The 17657-nt window shown below is 31.7% G+C and overlaps 1 protein-coding gene across 1 annotated transcript; it reads right to left on the bottom strand.

Moving 5' to 3' along the window:
* Window positions 1-13417: 13417 nt before the first annotated feature.
* On the bottom strand, window positions 13418-16606 carry LOC147013631 (uncharacterized). Its single transcript, XM_085855616.1, has 4 exons — window positions 16027-16606; window positions 15522-15877; window positions 15248-15424; window positions 13418-15150 (listed from the first exon to the last, which is right to left on the bottom strand). The coding sequence occupies exons 2-4, from the start codon at window positions 15612-15614 to the stop codon at window positions 14224-14226; spliced, it is 1197 nt and encodes a 398-aa protein (XP_085711742.1). The 5' UTR covers window positions 15615-15877; window positions 16027-16606; the 3' UTR covers window positions 13418-14223.
* Between the last annotated feature and the right edge of the window lie 1051 nt (window positions 16607-17657).

The following is a 17657-nucleotide window of genomic DNA, read 5'->3' as shown; positions in this document are numbered from 1 at the left end:
CCTCTAACTTACTAGTTTTTAAATTAATTCGCTTATTTGTTTTATTTACCTTTGTTTTAGTTATTTTTTCAATAAGACTTATTTAATATTTTTCACATTCATTATGTTTTCCATTTATATACCAAGACTGAGATTTTCTCCACTCTTTAGTTTGATTAATACTTGGTTTAACCATTTATATATTGTGAAAAAGCGGGGCGGTAGCCCTTAAAAACCCTAACCCATCTTCCCATCGTTAAAACATAATCTATTTTATACACTCTATCATACAATATCCATATGGAACACAATCTATTCCATTATCTAAAATAAATCTCTTATCATCAAAGGCTCCTAATGCCTTTTTATTTACTTCTTCACTATATATGTTATGTTTATAACTTCTTATTGTATTCATTTTCCTATATTCTTCTTTCTTATTCATCAAACAATTATAATAATTTCTAAAAGTTATTGATTTCTTTATTACATATTTCTTTATTCCCTTTAACCTCTTATCAATCTGTTCACCATACTTATAAGCATATGCCTTTGCTCTCAATCCAATAAACTCACTCATTACTTTTCCACCCAACTCATCCTTAAACTTACCAATAACCTTTTCATTCTTTTTGGAAAATAACTCACTCTTCTTGCTGAAATTACTTGTATCATATACTCCAATATTTTTCTTCATATCTTCATAAACATCATCAGTTTTTATATCTAGGATAAAACTATCAGTATCCATATACAACAATGAAACATTTTCACCATACTCTTTCTTTAAGTCATTATACAAATAATCATACATCAATATCTTTGATAAATCAAGAACTGCTGTTCCAATATAAATTGGTTTATCCATTACAATACTTTCCTTTTTCATATGAATTGCAGAAAAGTTCTCTGAAAAAACCTCTTCTCTCTCAAAACTTGGTTTATTTATCAATCTCGAAGCTTCTTTCCAAGATGTTGCGAATCTAATGTTTTGCCTGTTTCTAACATTTTCCATAGTCTTTCCAAATACAGCATTATTCATTAATTTATAAAAGTCCCCTTCAAATTTTACTTTTGTATTTGCTCTCATATCTGTATTGAATTGAATATACTTTTTCACCCAAGGACTTTGTTTAAATTTTAAAACTCTATGAATTTTAGCTACTCTCAATCCTTCTCTCAAAAACTGTTTTAAGCTTCTCTGATGCAAAACATATCCCTCTTTATCATAGAATGTTGTTAATAACTTTTCTGTTGATTTACCTTTAATATTAAAACTTTTATGATAATCACTTAACCATTCTTTCTTTGGAGTTTCTTTCTCACATGCAAAAGGAAGATCTTTATGCTTATTATGAAGATCACTCGGGTACCTCAAATCAACTTCAAAATAATAACCTTCTTCTTCGTCATTCAATTCCTCTTGAGAAGAAATAACAATATTCATCAAAGCCTTTTCATAATTCTTTTCTTCCACCCACTCTAATTTACCATAAGGTAGAGATTGAGACATTGCCCATCCATACAAATTATTAGCATCAAAATACATCAAATAATTACTATCTTTTTCACTATCATAATTTGGGAGATATTTATTATTTGCTTTAGCATATCTTTTTGAACATACTTGTGATATTCCACCTCTCTTAGACTTCTCAATCATCAAAAGCATATCCACATCACTGATTAAATCTATATCTTGTTTTGTCATTTTCAACATTGCACTCCAAGCTAAACCAGGAGCTGTGAAATAGTGGGCAGGATCTAATCCATAACAATTTTTATTATGACAGAGTGATCTAAAAGCTTCAAACACATCAGCTAACAATAAAACATCTGTTTTTAGATATAAATCGTGATATTCTCCAAGGTTCTTTATCTTAAATATTTTCCATATTTCTTGTGCGTGTTTATATTCCTTATCACTTATCTCTTCTTCATAAAGGTTATTATAGAAACTTTCTTTTGAAGGAAGTTGTGTTTCTTTAAATCTCATAAATGAATCCATATAATCATAAGGATAAATTCCCTTACTTGTAAGAATTTTCTCTTTACTTTGAATTTCATTCCTTGTTTGAATTTCCTCTCTCGTAAGAATTCCTTCTTTAATCAGAATTTCATCTTTAATCTGAATTTCCTCTTTAGTGAGAATTTCCTCTTTTGGAAAGAATGAATTAAGATTTGGAAAAGAGTCCGTGGAGCTTAGATTTGATGCGAGGTAGGCTGGTGGTGTTCCCATAAACTTGTAAGAATCTAAAAACCTAATACGAGTTAAAGGTTTTGTGAATATCATTTTTGAAAATGAAATATACTTTTGACTTGTGTTTGTTATAGCAGAAATATTCCCTGGTGTTTTTGAAAGTTCATTTATAAATAGATGTGTATCATAGTTGGCGCTGTTGTGAAGAAAGACTGGAATAAAAGAAGGTAATTTATAATTAAGATTACAACAGGAATGAGCGGGACCTCTATATTTACCAGTAAGATGACAATGGTCTCTAACTTTAGACTCCTTAATTTTCCCCTCACAAATATGACAGATATTGTTCATTCTAAATTCTAATTTTTCTTCTTTGGTTAATTTCATCGGTTCATTTGTTTCTTTCATTAATTTAGTGAGTCTTATACAATCCTTTTCTAATCGTTTTACAAACTCTTGTGAAGCATTTTTTTCCACGATAATGTTCAAGTTTGTTATACTTTTCTCCAACAGATGATTTGATATAATAACAGAAACCACAAGGAATATGTTTTTGATATTTATTTGTATATGGTTCTTTTGGATTAGGAGAAGCAGTATTTATCTTTTTAAGGATACATTCAAAATCAGCGTATATCACAAATGGGTGCATGATAGATTTATTATAATCTTCAAAATAAATCTTTTCACCAGGTTTAAGCATTGTAATTACAGCTGATTTATGATTACTACAATATTTTGAATGTTGTTCTAATCGTTCTTTTGTATGAAATGAATTAAGACATCGCTTACAAGGATATATTTTGTTTGCTGTTCTGAATACCTGAGAAGAGATTAATCTTGATAAATTATTGATGTATGTGTAATGTGAATTCTTTCCAACACTAAAATATAAAAGGTCAATGTGTGTTTCTTCATTTTTATAGTTGTTTGAAATTTTTAATATTTGAACTTTGTTTGTATCCGTTAATCCATATACATTAATAGAAAGATTATTCTTTTTCTCAAATTTAGGAATATCTGTTAATGGCATTGGGAATTTAAAATCTTTAATGTCCAAGGTATTCTCATATTTCATATATTGTTTTACTCTTTCTGAATTACATTTTGGTGGATGTAAGTGAGCAAGAACAGACCAGAGAAAACATTTATTATCATTGTTCTTAATATTAACAACTGCCTTCTTTAGTTTTATTTCTTTTGGTAATTCAATATAAGAAGAAGCTTTAAGAGGGTTTGATTTTAGAATGTGTATATCTAAAAAGATGATTTTTTTAATATTGAATCCACTTCCTACCACTGTATTATCAACATCCTCCTCTTGTCTTGATAGTTCTTCATAAACCCCACTATTCAAAAAATCTTGAAATGATGTTATAAAATGAAGATCTGTTCTCATATAAGGAGTTTGTTCTTCATCTTGTCTTTTCATATTCATTTTCACTCCCATATAAAACTTTAAAGTTTTTATTTCTTTTAATGTCTTTTTAATAAATTTTTCAACATCGGGTTTCACTATTTCAATTGATTCAGCTATTGATGATGGACCGGGTTCTCCAAATTGAAAAATCCTTATTTTTATATGCCCTTTAAATGCCTCATCAGTGTTTTTAATATAATAGTCTCCCTTTACTTTAAACTCATTTTTCTTGTGTTTTTGTGATTGAAGATGTTGATTATAACTACTCTTCAAAACATCCTTTGAACAGATATCACAATGTTTTCTTTCCAACTCAAGAGGAGATATTTGATGAAATAGATTAAATGTGTGTTTGTTGGTTCGGAGGTGTTTTCTATAATGTTTATATTCGTGATTACAAACATCGCAGTACGTTGTATTCACCATATTTATAGAATAAAACTTTGCTTAAACTAAAATTTTCTTGATGAAAATTTCGTTTAATTTATAGGTGAATCTGTGCTTAAAAACATTTTATCCTCCAACTTTTTCACTTAATAAATACAATGTTTCAAGACACAAAAGACAAGTTTCAATCAATCTCTTCATCTGTTAAAGATACTGAGAAATATGTCAAGGATGTAAAATTGAACAAAGATAAATATAACAACTATTGGATAAAAACTATTATGGTAAATAATATGAGTTCTTCAATTTCCTTCAGTGGAAGGGCTTTTAGTATACCTGGTAGAACATCAATTAAAGTATCTCTAACAAAAGTTTCTCCTCTCCTTCTAGTAATATATTCAAAACTAGAAAAAGCAATGAAACAAGAAAAAGTATCAAAGAACAAAAACCTTATGGATGAAGCTTTAGAAAGAAAAGATAAGACCATCTGTAATATGCAAGGAGAAATTTGTATTTTTTTCAACAACCCTAAAGATGTAAATCTTGATGAAATAAAGGATGTTAATATATCAGGTGAAATGACATTTCGTTCAGTAGTAGTTAACGATAATTTTAAAATTACCTTTCATATAAAAAATGTTGTCGTTGAATCTGATAATGAAAAAAAGTATATCGATATCGATGGTAATATACAACTGAAAGTATAGATGAATTTCAGTTTAAGTAAAGTTTTACTTTATAAATATGCTAGACTTTCCTGATTCTCCATATGACAAATTTGAGAATTGTCCTGCGTGTGAAAGACAGGGATTAAACACAGAGTCAAAAGCCTATAAACAATGTATATTCTGTGATTATCTTCTAATTAATGATAATAAAAAATATAAAAAGGAAAATAATTCTTTTAGATTTACACCAAAAATGAATTACTTTACAAGATTGATTAGAGAAATGAATGTAAAGTATGAGGATGATAACACACCTTTCCTTACAAGGGAAGAAACTGAACGTATAAGAGAAATGTTCAAAGGATTGTTGTTGTATATTATTCATGGATGTAATTTTCAGGGAAATATCAACACAAGATATTGTATAAATAAAATAATGGATTATCTTGAAATTAAACCTGAACTTAGGATAAAATATAGAGTTTCTAAAAAAGCCAATAATAAATTAAATAACCTGTTTTTCAAATATATAAATGAATGATTTTTTACCTATTTGGGAAAATAAGATAAAATTTAACAACCATAAAAATCTCCCAAATTCATTAAGATGTCTCATAGTTGGTTCAAGTGGATGTGGAAAAACCTGCTTACTTTTAAAAATGCTCCTCACTCCCAACTTTTTAGATTATGATAATTTAATAATTTTCACAAAGTCGAAGTTTTCAACCAGAGTATCAACTACTCTCACAAGGTTTTAATGCTGGTCTTCAAAAAGAAGATATAATCGGTTTATTTAAACGTCAAAAAACCTAAATGATTATAACATTGAAGATATAATTCAACTATTTTGTGATACACAGAGATGTAAAAAGAAATCAAATCTTATAACTTGTATTCTTAGTGATAATACGGATGATATACCGTCTCCCCAAGATTTGGATAAATCAAAAAAGAACCTCGTTATCTTTGATGATTGTGTTAATGAGAGAAACCAAACGGTAATGGACAGCTACTACACAAGAGGGAGACATTCTTCTTGTAATTGTATTTATCTTAGTCAATCGTACTTTCAACTTCCTCGTCGTTCCATCAGAAACAATGCTAATACTTTTATTTTATTCAAGTTAAATTCAATAGATATCAATAATTTTTGGAGAGATAATTGTTCTACATTATGTAGTAAAAAGAAATTTGAGGATTATATGAAGCACACGACTGAAAAATATAAATATATTGTTGTGAAACAAGATGAGATATTAAGGGATATATTTTTTGTTTTATAAACAATTACATATATAAATGACAACTATTATTATAAATCTTGTGGGTAAATCTGCTTCTGGAAAAAAACTTTCATAAATCAAGGTTCTTGTGTAGTACAAATGAGAATATTGTAAATTTACTTAAAAAACACCCCGTGATACGCATTGTATCAACAACAACTAGAGCAATAAGACCTGGAGAAGTAAAAGGTGAAGATTATCACTATATTTCAGTGGAGGAACATATGCGATTGAGGAATGAAGGACAAATATTTGAGGAGGTTTCTCTTGGTACAACAAAATATTCACATTGTAAGAGTGAGTTAAAGAAACTAAAATCTGGTGGTGTTGGGATATTAGAAACTAATCCAGAAGGAACGAGACAAATTATTAAATATCTGAGCGGAGTGAAGATTTTATCATTCGGTTTTGATGTTGATGAAGAAACTCAACACAAACGTATGAAAAGCAGAGATGCAAGGATTAGTGAAGAAGAAATTACAACTCGCATTAATGTTAATAAAGAATTTGATGAAATATTTAAAGAAAAGGATTTATTTGAACACATCTACTTGAATGATGAAGAAAAGGAAAATTTCCCTGTTGATCTTTACAATTCATTAAATGATATTTTACAATAAATAAATGGATACAAAAGAAAGAGCAAGAAGATTTAAGGAACATCAAGAGTTGGTTTCAAAAGTTGTAAAACAACAGGAAGACATAAAGAAGAAACGCAGACAGAAACTAACGGGCGAAGAAGCATTTGAAAAAAACAAGAGAAATTTTTTAAACCACTTTTAAAAACTTCCCAAGAAAAAATGAAAGATGTTTCCACAGTTCCCACAGTAGAATATACTCCTAGAAAGCTTCAAATGTTAAAAGATTTCAGTCAAATGACGGAGGAAGAATTAGAGCATATTGGAGAATTAGAACATGATGAAGGTTTATTTCAACAACTGGAAGAGATTAATCAACCCCTGATTATATTGTGAATGCTGTTCAAAACAATGAATATTCAGCAGATTCAAAAACCAAAGCAGGACTCATTCCAACAGAACAACCAGCAATATTTCATCTTGTTCAAGAAAAGGTATTGATATTTAATGATGAATTAAGGTTCTTAGGTTCTGCTCAACCCCCTGTTAAACTAACTCCGAGATTAATGTTTCTTCTCACAAAAGATGGAAGGCAAGGTTCAACTGTGAGGGATGAATCAAAGTATATTGATAAACCATTGGATATGGAAAATAATGATGATAGAGTATATATTGATTTGCTGAACACTCTAAATTATAAGGTTATTCTTTCTGGTAAAAGTAGGAAGAATGAGAAGGAGAAACACATTATTCAGACTTTAAGTATCCTTGGTTCAGGTATTAGTTTTCTTCCAAATGACCCATCGCAATTAGTTAATAGACTGTTATTGTTGTTCGGCAGTAAGAAGGCTGGAAATAACAATTGTTTTAATGAAGCATCAGCCATTTTAGACCAGTTGATGAACATGAAAATAATTAATAAATCTCAATATAAAGACATTTTATCTCATATTAAATAAGATGGGAAGCACAATCCTGAGTTTTAATTTCACAACAAGCGACCACACATCTTCATTCCCATACCCACTACAACTTGACACAACAAAAGAATATGAGGCATCTTTATTGTCCATGGAGACTTATAATACCTTATTTAATATAACCGAGAAAAATGACAAGTTTAGTTATAATCCGGGAAGTGGATACAAAACGATAACAGTCTCACCCGGAGCATACGAGATTTCTCAAATATCTTCCGAAATTGCTCGTCTTATGAAAGAACAGGGTGATGAACCAAAAAATATTGTTATAAACATTCAAAAACATACTTCAAAATCAACGATTAAAGTTAAAAATAAGTACAAGGTTGATTTCACAATTGATAATTCATTTAGAGAGTTATTAGGTTTCTCCTCAAAAAAGATTGAAACTAATGGGACGTTTTACAGTGATAATGTCATTCAAATATCCTCAGGAATAAATTCGGTGTTAATTCACTGTGATTTGATTGATGGTGCTTATAATGATGGATTAAAAACAAATACAATATTTTCATTCAGCGCATACTCAACCCCAATTGGTTATAAATTCAATATGGAGCCTAAAAATTTGGTTTATCTACCTGTGTCAGGAAAAACCATACACAGAGTAAATTTTAGGATAACCGACCAAGATAATCGTGTGATCTCTTTTAATGGAGAAGTTATATCCATCAGAATTCACCTACGTGAAGTTTTTCAATAAATAAATACGATGGTTATTGTGAGGAAGCACGAGTTGGGAAAATATAAAATAATTACAGGGGATGGGATGTTCCTTTCCCGTACTACAAGGGTGAAGGTATGTATCTTGGTAGAGGATACTATAAACCTAAGAGACAAAGGGGTGTTGGACATCAATTTAGAGGAGATGGGATAATTGATACTCTCATGGGTATTGGTTCAACTATTCTTAAACATAAAGACCTAATTGGTTCAACTGCTTCTGCTGTGGGAAATGTAGCAGGTGCTGTAAAGAGTATAAAAGATGCTCAGAAAGAATCTCATAAATTACAAGCAATAAAAGAAATTAAGAAAGGTAAAACTCAGTTGTCCCCCCAAGAACGACAGAAAATAATTCAAATACTTGGATCAGGGTTTCAAAAGTTTTAACATCTTTTTCCTAAATAAATACAAGTATGGAAGCAATTGATAGTATCTATGATTTGGATGATACTATTATTATCTCAAACTCCACTAAAAAAGAAGATTACTTCAAGGTAAATGCAATAACTGGAACAGACTGGAATACAAATGGTACAAAAAGTTTTGAAATAAATAATCAACAAACCTATTTGAATCTCTCCGAAAGTTTCTTGTTGTGTAAATTTAAATTCACTAAGGCTGGGAATAACACAAACGCTACACTTGTAAATGATTTCTTCTGGAAAATGTTTGATAGTGTGCGATTGTATATTGGAACACAAGAAGTTGAAGCGGTTGATTATGTCTCTGCTGTATCTGAAATGATGAAATTTACACTCTATACATTCAGTGATAGAATGGGAAAGGGGTCTGTCGAAGGTTTTATTCCTGATATGTCAACGGGAACAAACACAGACCCTGGATATATTCAAAGGAAAGGAATGTATAATGATGATACAAAAGCAGAAAATAGTTTTACTGTGGCAGTTCCTCTTAAAGGTATATTTGGATTTTGTGATTATGATAAAGTTCTGTATGGTCTTAAAATTAGATTTCAACTACAAAGGAATGATAATGAAAATAGATTGCTTTTTGGTGTTGGTAATGCTTTTGGTGATCAGAATAAATTTGTAATTGAGGAGATGAGTTGGTATATCAGTGAATATACTCCTAATCTTAAAACAGAAGAGATGTTGAATCGAAGACTTAACTCAAAAAAACCACTCAGTGTATCATACCTCAAAAGAAGATGTCAACACGTTAAACTCAATCAAACTACTTACACGTGGAATTTGGGTGTTCTGGAAGGAAAGCCACGATATCTGTGGATGATTTTTAAAAAGCCAGATGGTGATACTGCGACTGATAAGAATAATGCATTGAGTGATAATGCTAAGGTGAAACAACTTCGCGTTTCTCTAGATGGAACATTTTATCCACGAGATAGATTGGAAATTAATTGGGAAAAAAATGATTTTGCTGAAGCATACAAGTCTTACCAAAAGGTGTGTGAAAGTAATGGAAATAAAGAACCTATTTTGGATATGACAGCATTTAAAAGTTTGTATACAATCTATACGTTTGACCTGAGCGCTCAAAAAGAAACTATAAAGTCTAATCGAGTGGATACTTCCCTATACATTGAAAGAGGAGAGAGTGAAGAAGTTGATACATATTGTTTGCTTTTGGAAGAAACAGAATTGCAGATTAATACAGATAATGGTGTGATGATTAGTCTCACATAATTTTTTTGTTAAATAAATGAGTGGCAAAGTACCAACTGGGGTATATGTTAATCAAATCAATCTTCATAAACTATCATCTTGTGTTCAAAATCAAAAGCCTTGTACGATTAACGTTAATACAATTCAGAGAAAAGGAGCAGTAAGAATTGATGTTTTGCTCACAAGAGAACAGGTTAAAATCTTGAATGACACTGACTCACTTAAAATTAAAATGACAAAACCAATGTTGAAAAAATATTCAATAAGAGAGACGAGTGGAGGATTTCTCCCATTTCTAATTCCTTTATTTGCTGGTTTAAGTGCGGTTGGAGCATTGACGGGTGGTATTTCAACAGCGGTCAAAACTGCCAACGAAAGGAAGGCTCAACTCCAGGCTCAAAAAGAATTGGAAAGACATAACAAAGAGTTGGAGAAACAAATTAGTGGAAGTGGTGTAATTGTAGATTTTGCTGAAAAACTTGAAGGTCTGCCTGATAAAGCGAGATTGTTAGTTGGAGATATGCTTTCTTCTATAGCACAAGCAGGTGTAAAATTAACGAAAAGAGGTAATGGATTATATCTTTCTAATAAATAAATGAGCATTGATGAGTGGTTGAAAGAATTTGGAAAGAATACAACATCAAATTTACAACTTGCCAGATATTGTAAGAAATTAAAAATTCATAATGTGGTTATTTGTATGAGAGATGAATTAACAAATGTGTCGAGACATACAAAGAATATTATTATGAACTTAGAAGATAATGATGGGAACGGTTCTCATTGGGTTTGTATTTTTAATAGTCAAGACAAATATTATTTTGATAGTTTTGGTCTTCCACCACCTGTTGAAGTCATAAAATTCTTACAGAATGGTGTTTATCAAACATTTCAAGTCCAAGAATTAAATTCCAAGTGTTGTGGTCAATTATGTCTATATGTGTTATTTCAACTCAACAAAAATAAAAAATTTTATGATATTATTTTTAATCTAATATAAATGACTTATGTTGGTAAAGATGGTTCTATCTTTGATGTATCTCAAGAACTGGATATTGATTTATCAAATTATTACACAAAGGCACAGGCTGAACGACATAAATATAATATAAACAAAAATATTAACATGAAAAATGCTTATAAATTAAAAAATTATCCAAGCCCGACTGACGCGAATGACTTGGTGAGATTAAGCGATTTATCACAATATATATACTTAAATAAAACGGCTGTGTATTCTAAAGATACAGAAGTGTTGATATTATCTCCAGGTCATACAGAATTCACAGTTCGAATTAAAATAAATTTTTATAAAGAAGGGCGTATCGTTTGTATGAGAATAGAACAATGGGGGTATGATATGAATGATTTAGGGTATAATTGGTCATTTAAAATTAACCTCGAAGACCTGGAACAATTAAATCAGTCTCGTAAGGAAGAATATTATCCACTTGGTATCGAGAATGAGTTTTGTGGAGCCACGATTAGTAAACAACAAATAAAAGAATTTAATAAGGGTAAATATAATAATGGTTTTGCCCTTGTTTATCTCATGAAAACAGAAAAAACAGGATTATATATAATAAGTAAGGAAATACAAAATGATTTAACTATGGGAAGATGGGGAGGTGTTTCGTGCCATAATATTATTCTAACATATATTTCTAATACATAAATGACAGCAAGAAGGCTTCAAGAAAATTATCATTTCTGTGTCCAAGCATACCTTCAAGAAAAGGGTATTCGGTATTTTAATAAATATGTTCTACAACATAAGAATGAGGTATTTTCAATAAAAGATTGGCATTATGCTGATGTTGATAAACCAACAACTTTAGATTTAATTAGAATGTTAAATAATGAAAAAATTATAAGGTTAAGAAAAGGTAAGGCTCTTTTAGAAATTCAAAAGAAATTTTATTGGTTTCCTGTTGTAAAAAAATTATTTTGGATACAGGAATAACAAGAAATCCTGATGAATATATGTATAATATTCTATGGGGTGTAAACGATTCAAGTATAGTAAGGGATGAGGAAGGAGTTGAAGAAGAGAGGGAAGAGGAGGAAAAGGAGGAGGAGGAGAGAGAGAAGGAGGAAAGAGAGAAGAGAGAGAGGGAGGAAAGAGAGAGAATGAATAAATATCAAAATATGGAAACCAGTGAGATTCAAAAAGAATAGAGGTATTAAAGAAATTAACTTATCTCACCAGGGAGGAATACAAAGAATTAAAAAGTCTATTTACAATACTTTCGACAAGACTATCGACATCGAGAAGACATGTATTTTAATTCAAGTTTTTTCTTAAATAAATGGAGGAGAGAGTGAAGGCATTTCTAAGGATTCTTTATGTTTTAAAAATTAAGATTCAAATGTGCATGTTGGAAACTAAAAAGGTTTTTGCACTCTGCAGAAATTTTTCTCATAAATAAATGAGTTATTGTCTCAAATGTAAAAAGAAAACTAATACTAAAAATATTTCATATATTAAAAGTAAAAATAACAGGGTTATACAAAAAGGTATATGTTCGGTGTGTGGTTCAAAAAAATCAATTTATCTCCAAACACAAACTCGGAGGAGATATACAAAAGTTTTTATCAGGAAGTAAATTTACAACTACTGGAATACCAGGGGAATTACATCTTCCAGGGTATTCTTTCTGTGGTCCAGGCACAAACTTAGATAAAAGATTAGATGAGGCAGACAATCCTAAATCCTGGAGTAAACCAATCAATAGAGTTGATGAAGTGTGCATGAGACACGATATTGATTATGGGAATACCACAACGTTGGAAGAAAAGCATGAAGCCGATAGAGAAATGTTGTATAATTTGTCTCTGATACAAAATCCAACCTTGAGAGAAAAAGTTGATAGGTTCATCGTGAAGAAGATGATTAGTGCTAAATTGAAACTTGGACTTGGAAATTCAAAAACTTATAGGCTCTAATGATGCCATTAAGACTGAAGAGCAATTAGCTGATGAATTACATAAACCAATATTCACAAAGTTTCAGAGAAGGAAAGTTTATTCCAAGGAAGTTGATTATATCTGGTCTGCTGATTTGATTGAACTCAATAATGATAAGGGGTACAAGTATGCTTTAACCGTTATTGATTTGAGGAGTAGATATGCGTGGGTTGTCCCTTTAAAAAACAAAACAGGTAATACTCTTATGTTAGCTTTTCAACAGATATTTAATAAAAGTAAGAGAAAACCTAAGAAATTGTGGACTGATGAGGGTAGAGAGTTTTATAACAAGACATTTATGAATTTTCTAAAAAATAACAGTATTACATTATACAGTACCTTTAATGAAGGGAAGGCAGTTGTTGTTGAACGTTTTAATCGTACCTTAAAAGAGAGACTATATAAAAAATTCACACAACTCGGTTCACAACAATGGTTATCTTTTATTCAGGATATTGTGGATAAGTATAATGACACGATTCACACGTCAACGAATATGAAGCCATCAGAAACATTTACAAAATTAAAATATGAAAAAGAGATTAATGTCAGAAAACCTAAGTTCAAAGTTGGTGATATCGTAAGAATATATAGGTGGAAATCTCATTTTGAAAAGGGTTTTACTGAACGATGGACGAAAGAACTTTTTAAAATTGTTGATGTAATAGATACAGTTCCTTGGACTTATAAAATATATGATTTGGAAGGGGAAGAGATTTTAGGTTCATTTTATTCACAGGAATTACAAAAGACAAAACTAAGCAGATAATACACCTTTGTGGACACTAGAGGGACAAGTCCGAGGTGTATAACAGTATATAATGTGTGTCAAGGGGGACGTTCTTAGATCTGTGAACCCCAAACACAGAATCCTCAACTGAATAGTCAAGGCTTAACTTTTGTTTGTGTGTGTGTGTGTGCAATGGGAGCAATAGGTTGGCGCTTCACTCCCTCCTACTATACACCGTTGTGGACACTCGAGGGCCAAGTCCGAGGTGTATAACAGTATATAATGTGTGTCAAGGGGGACGTTCTTAGATCTGTGAACCCCAAACACAGAATCCTCAACTGAATAGTCAAGGCTTAACTTTGTTTGTTGGTGTGTATGTGTGTGTGTCCCAACCCTCACATTCAAAATCTCAACCCCAACCCTCACATTCAAAATCTCAACCCCAACTCAATCCTCACCCAACACAGTCTTTTTCAAAATGAGATTTCCACCTATATATATATATATATTTTACGTTTTTTTTTTTTCTCTTCTTCCAATTCTGTCTTTTAAGGCTTTCAGGTTTGATGACGTAAAAAGGGGGAGTAAGCCTGCACTTTCTTCCCAGAACTTTCTTGATCTTGCTCCCATCAAGCACCATCCGACAAAGAACTACATCGATAGGTTTAGATCCCAAAGAGTGATAGCAACTCCAAAAGTCTCCAAAATATAAATAAATAAAATAATAATAATAATAAATAAATAAATAAATAAATAAATAAAAGCCCCCAAAAAAGTTTCAAGTGTCCAACATAAACCCAACTTTCCAAGTCTTCAAGGTATAACCACATTCCCGTTGAGTTTCCAAGATATGTATCACATTGTGAGTTATCAATCCAGAACCCACATTTCAAGTATTCAAAGTAAAACCAACTTACAAAGTCTCTTAAGGATAACTCATTTACTGATTTTTTCAAAATTTGTGAGTCTCCAAGGTAGGACCCATATTTAGAACCATCTTGGCAGAACCCTTTTCCTGAGTCTCCAAGGTAGTTATTTAAACCATCAAGGCAGAACTCATTTACTGATTTTTTCAAAATTTGTGAGTCTCCAAGGTAGGCCCCATATTTAGAACCATCTTGGCAGAACCCTTTTCCTGAGTCTCCAAGGTAGTTATTTAAACCATCAAGGCAGAACTCATTTACTGATTTTTTCAAAATTTGTGAGTCTCCAAGGTAGGCCCCATATTTAGAACCATCTTGGCAGAACCCTTTTCCTGAGTCTCCAAGGTAGTTATTTAAACCATCAAGGCAGAACTCATTTACTGATTTTTTCAAAATTTGTGAGTCTCCAAGGTAAAACTTGTATTCTGGCTCATCAAGGTATAACTTGTTCAGTGGGTATTGTCTTGATAACTCACAATGGGTACTATTGCTGTAAAACTCTTTTTCAGGATTTTGCTGGTCTCCAAGGTATAACTCTTTGGTTGGGTCATCAAGGACGAACTCGTTCTGTGGGTCTTGGTCGCTCATAAGGTCTTCAACCAAGCCAACAATTTCGCTCCAAGTTGTAGCAAAAGCAGTATTTTCATTTCGTATTTCAGACACAATTTCCTGTGAGAGAAAATAATAATGTATTAATTAAGTTATTTAATTATTAAATGAGTATGCTTCAATCAAAGTTTGAAAATAGGAAAATAAAAAATCTTACCTCAATAGATAAGAGGTTTGAATCCAGTTCATCAACTTGAAGGTTTAGTTCCATAGAAGACAGAGAGTTCCAATGAACACCAAAGTCATCCCACTCAAGGTCTTCAACCAAGCCAACAATTTCCCCCCAAGTTGTAGCAAAAGCAGTATTTTCATTTCGTATTTCAGACACAATTTCCTGTGAGAGAAAATAATAATGTATTAATTAAGTTATTTAATTATTAAATGAGTATGCTTCAATCAAAGTTTGAAAATAGGAAAATAAAAAATCTTACCTCAATAGATAAGAGGTTTGAATCCAGTTCATCAACTTGAAGGTTTAGTTCCATAGAAGACAGACAGTTCGAGACAAGCACACAGAACACCATTGCCAGCAAGAACAAATGTTTAAAATGGAGCCTGGGTTTGAAGCTTTTATAGAGAAAGACTGGTGGGTGTGGTTTCCTTTGGAAATTCCCTGGGCAAGCCTAGGCAAGCCTTCATTGGGAAATTTTTCAAAACCATAACATCCTGTAATTTTCTAGTGATTTCTTTGTGAGTCAGAGATGAACTGGAAATGATGTAAGAGTGGGCGGGGCTTAGCAAAAGTAGGCGGAGCTTAGGAAAAGTGGGCGTGGCTTAGAAAAAATACCTTATGAAAAGTGGGCGGAGCTTAGCAAAAGTGGGTGGGGCTTAGGAAAAGTGGGCGTGGCTTAGAAAAAATACCTTATGAAAAGTGGGCGGAGCTTAACAAAAGTGGGCGGGGCTTAGGAAAAGTGGGCGTGGCTTAGAAAAAAATACCTTATGAAAAGTGGGCGGAGCTTAGGAAAAGTGGGCGTGGCTTAGAAAAAATACCTTATGAAAAGTGGGCGGAGCTTAGCAAAAGTGGGCGGAGCTTAGTAAAAGTGGGCGTGGCTTAGAAAAAATACCTTATGAAAAGTGGGCGGAGCTTAGCAAAAGTGGGCGGGCTTAAAGAAAAGTGGGCGGGGCTTAACAAAAAATAACCTGTGGCTCAGGAGGTGGTCAAACAAGAGCATTAAGAGAAGTTTATCATTTCGTAATGGCACAAAAGGGGTATCTTAAAAAATATAAAGATTCAAATGTTTTGTTTATCAATATTTTAGATGGGGATTATTGTGCAAAGAAAATTAAACTATTGAAGGAATTTGAGAATGAACAAATCTTTATAGGTTCAATGAGTGAGCTGTTCAACCCCCAGGTGTTCAATTCAATGAGGTTCAACCTCCAAGTTAAAAGGGGAGACAAATAAATATACCTTGGGATAAAAAGGGGGGTTTATTTTTAGGGAAAAAAATATAAATCGCTGAAAATCCCCCATTCATTTACATGGGGAAAAGTGAGCCAGAATCAGTATTCTTACCCTACTCACTGTGACCAATTACAAATAAAACTGGTGATAAATCTGGAGTAGTTTACCATTCATCATACAAACACTGTGACCAATTACACATAAAACTGGTGATAAATCTGGAGTAGTTTACCATTCATCATAAAAACACTGTGACCAATTACACATAAAACTGGTGATAAATCTGGAGTAGTTTACCATTCATCATACAAACACTGTGACCAATTACACATAAAACTGGTGATAAATCTGGAGTAGTTTACCATTCATCATAAAAGCACTGTGACCAATTACACATAAAACTGGTGATAAATCTGGAGTAGTTTACAATTCATCATACAAACACTGTGACCAATTCCACATAAAACTGGTGATAAATCTGGAGTAGTTTACAATTCATCATACAAACACTGTGACCAATTACACATAAAACTGGTGATAAATCTGGAGTAGTTTACCATTCATCATACAAACACTGTGACCAATTCCACATAAAACTGGTGATAAATCTGGAGTAGTTTACCATTCATCATAAAAACACTGTGACCAATTACACATAAATCTGGTGATAAATCTGGAGTAGTTTACCATTCATCATACAAACACTGTGACCAATTCTACAAAAAATCTGGTTATAAATCTGGAGTAGTTTACCATTCATCATACAAACACTGTGACCCATTCTACATAAAACTGGTGATAAATCTGGAGTAGTTTACCATTCATCAAACAAACACTGTGACCAATTCTACATAAATCTGGTGATAAATCTGGAGTAGTTTACCATTCATCAAACAAACACTGTGACCAATTCTACATAAAACTGGTGATAAATCTGGAGTAGTTTACCATTCATCATAAAAACACTGTGACCAATTCTACATAAATCTGGTGATAAATATGGAGTAGTTTACAATTCATCATACAAACACTGTGACCAATTCTACATAAAACTGGTGATAAATCTGGAGTAGTTTACCATTCATCATAAAAACACTGTGACCAATTCTACATAAAACTGGTGATAAATCTGGAGTAGTTTACCATTCATCATAAAAACACT

This window comes from Eptatretus burgeri, chromosome 14 (genome assembly GCF_056783735.1).
Source record: "Eptatretus burgeri isolate ZD-2024b chromosome 14, Ebu_testis_v1, whole genome shotgun sequence".
In the NCBI taxonomy this organism is placed as follows: Eukaryota; Metazoa; Chordata; class Myxini; order Myxiniformes; family Myxinidae; genus Eptatretus; species Eptatretus burgeri.
This window is presented reverse-complemented; position numbering and strand designations above follow the sequence as displayed.

Excerpts from the sequence above, each read along its gene's own strand:
- LOC147013631 (XM_085855616.1), bottom strand. The coding sequence starts at position 15,614 with ATGGTGTTCTGTGTGCTTGTCTCGAACTGTCTGTCTTCTATGGAACTA. Across the intron at positions 15,425-15,521 it reads CAAACCTCTTATCTATTGAG|GAAATTGTGTCTGAAATACG; the intron begins GTAAGATTTTTT and ends TTTCTCTCACAG. Across the intron at positions 15,151-15,247 it reads CAAACCTCTTATCTATTGAG|GAAATTGTGTCTGAAATACG; the intron begins GTAAGATTTTTT and ends TTTCTCTCACAG.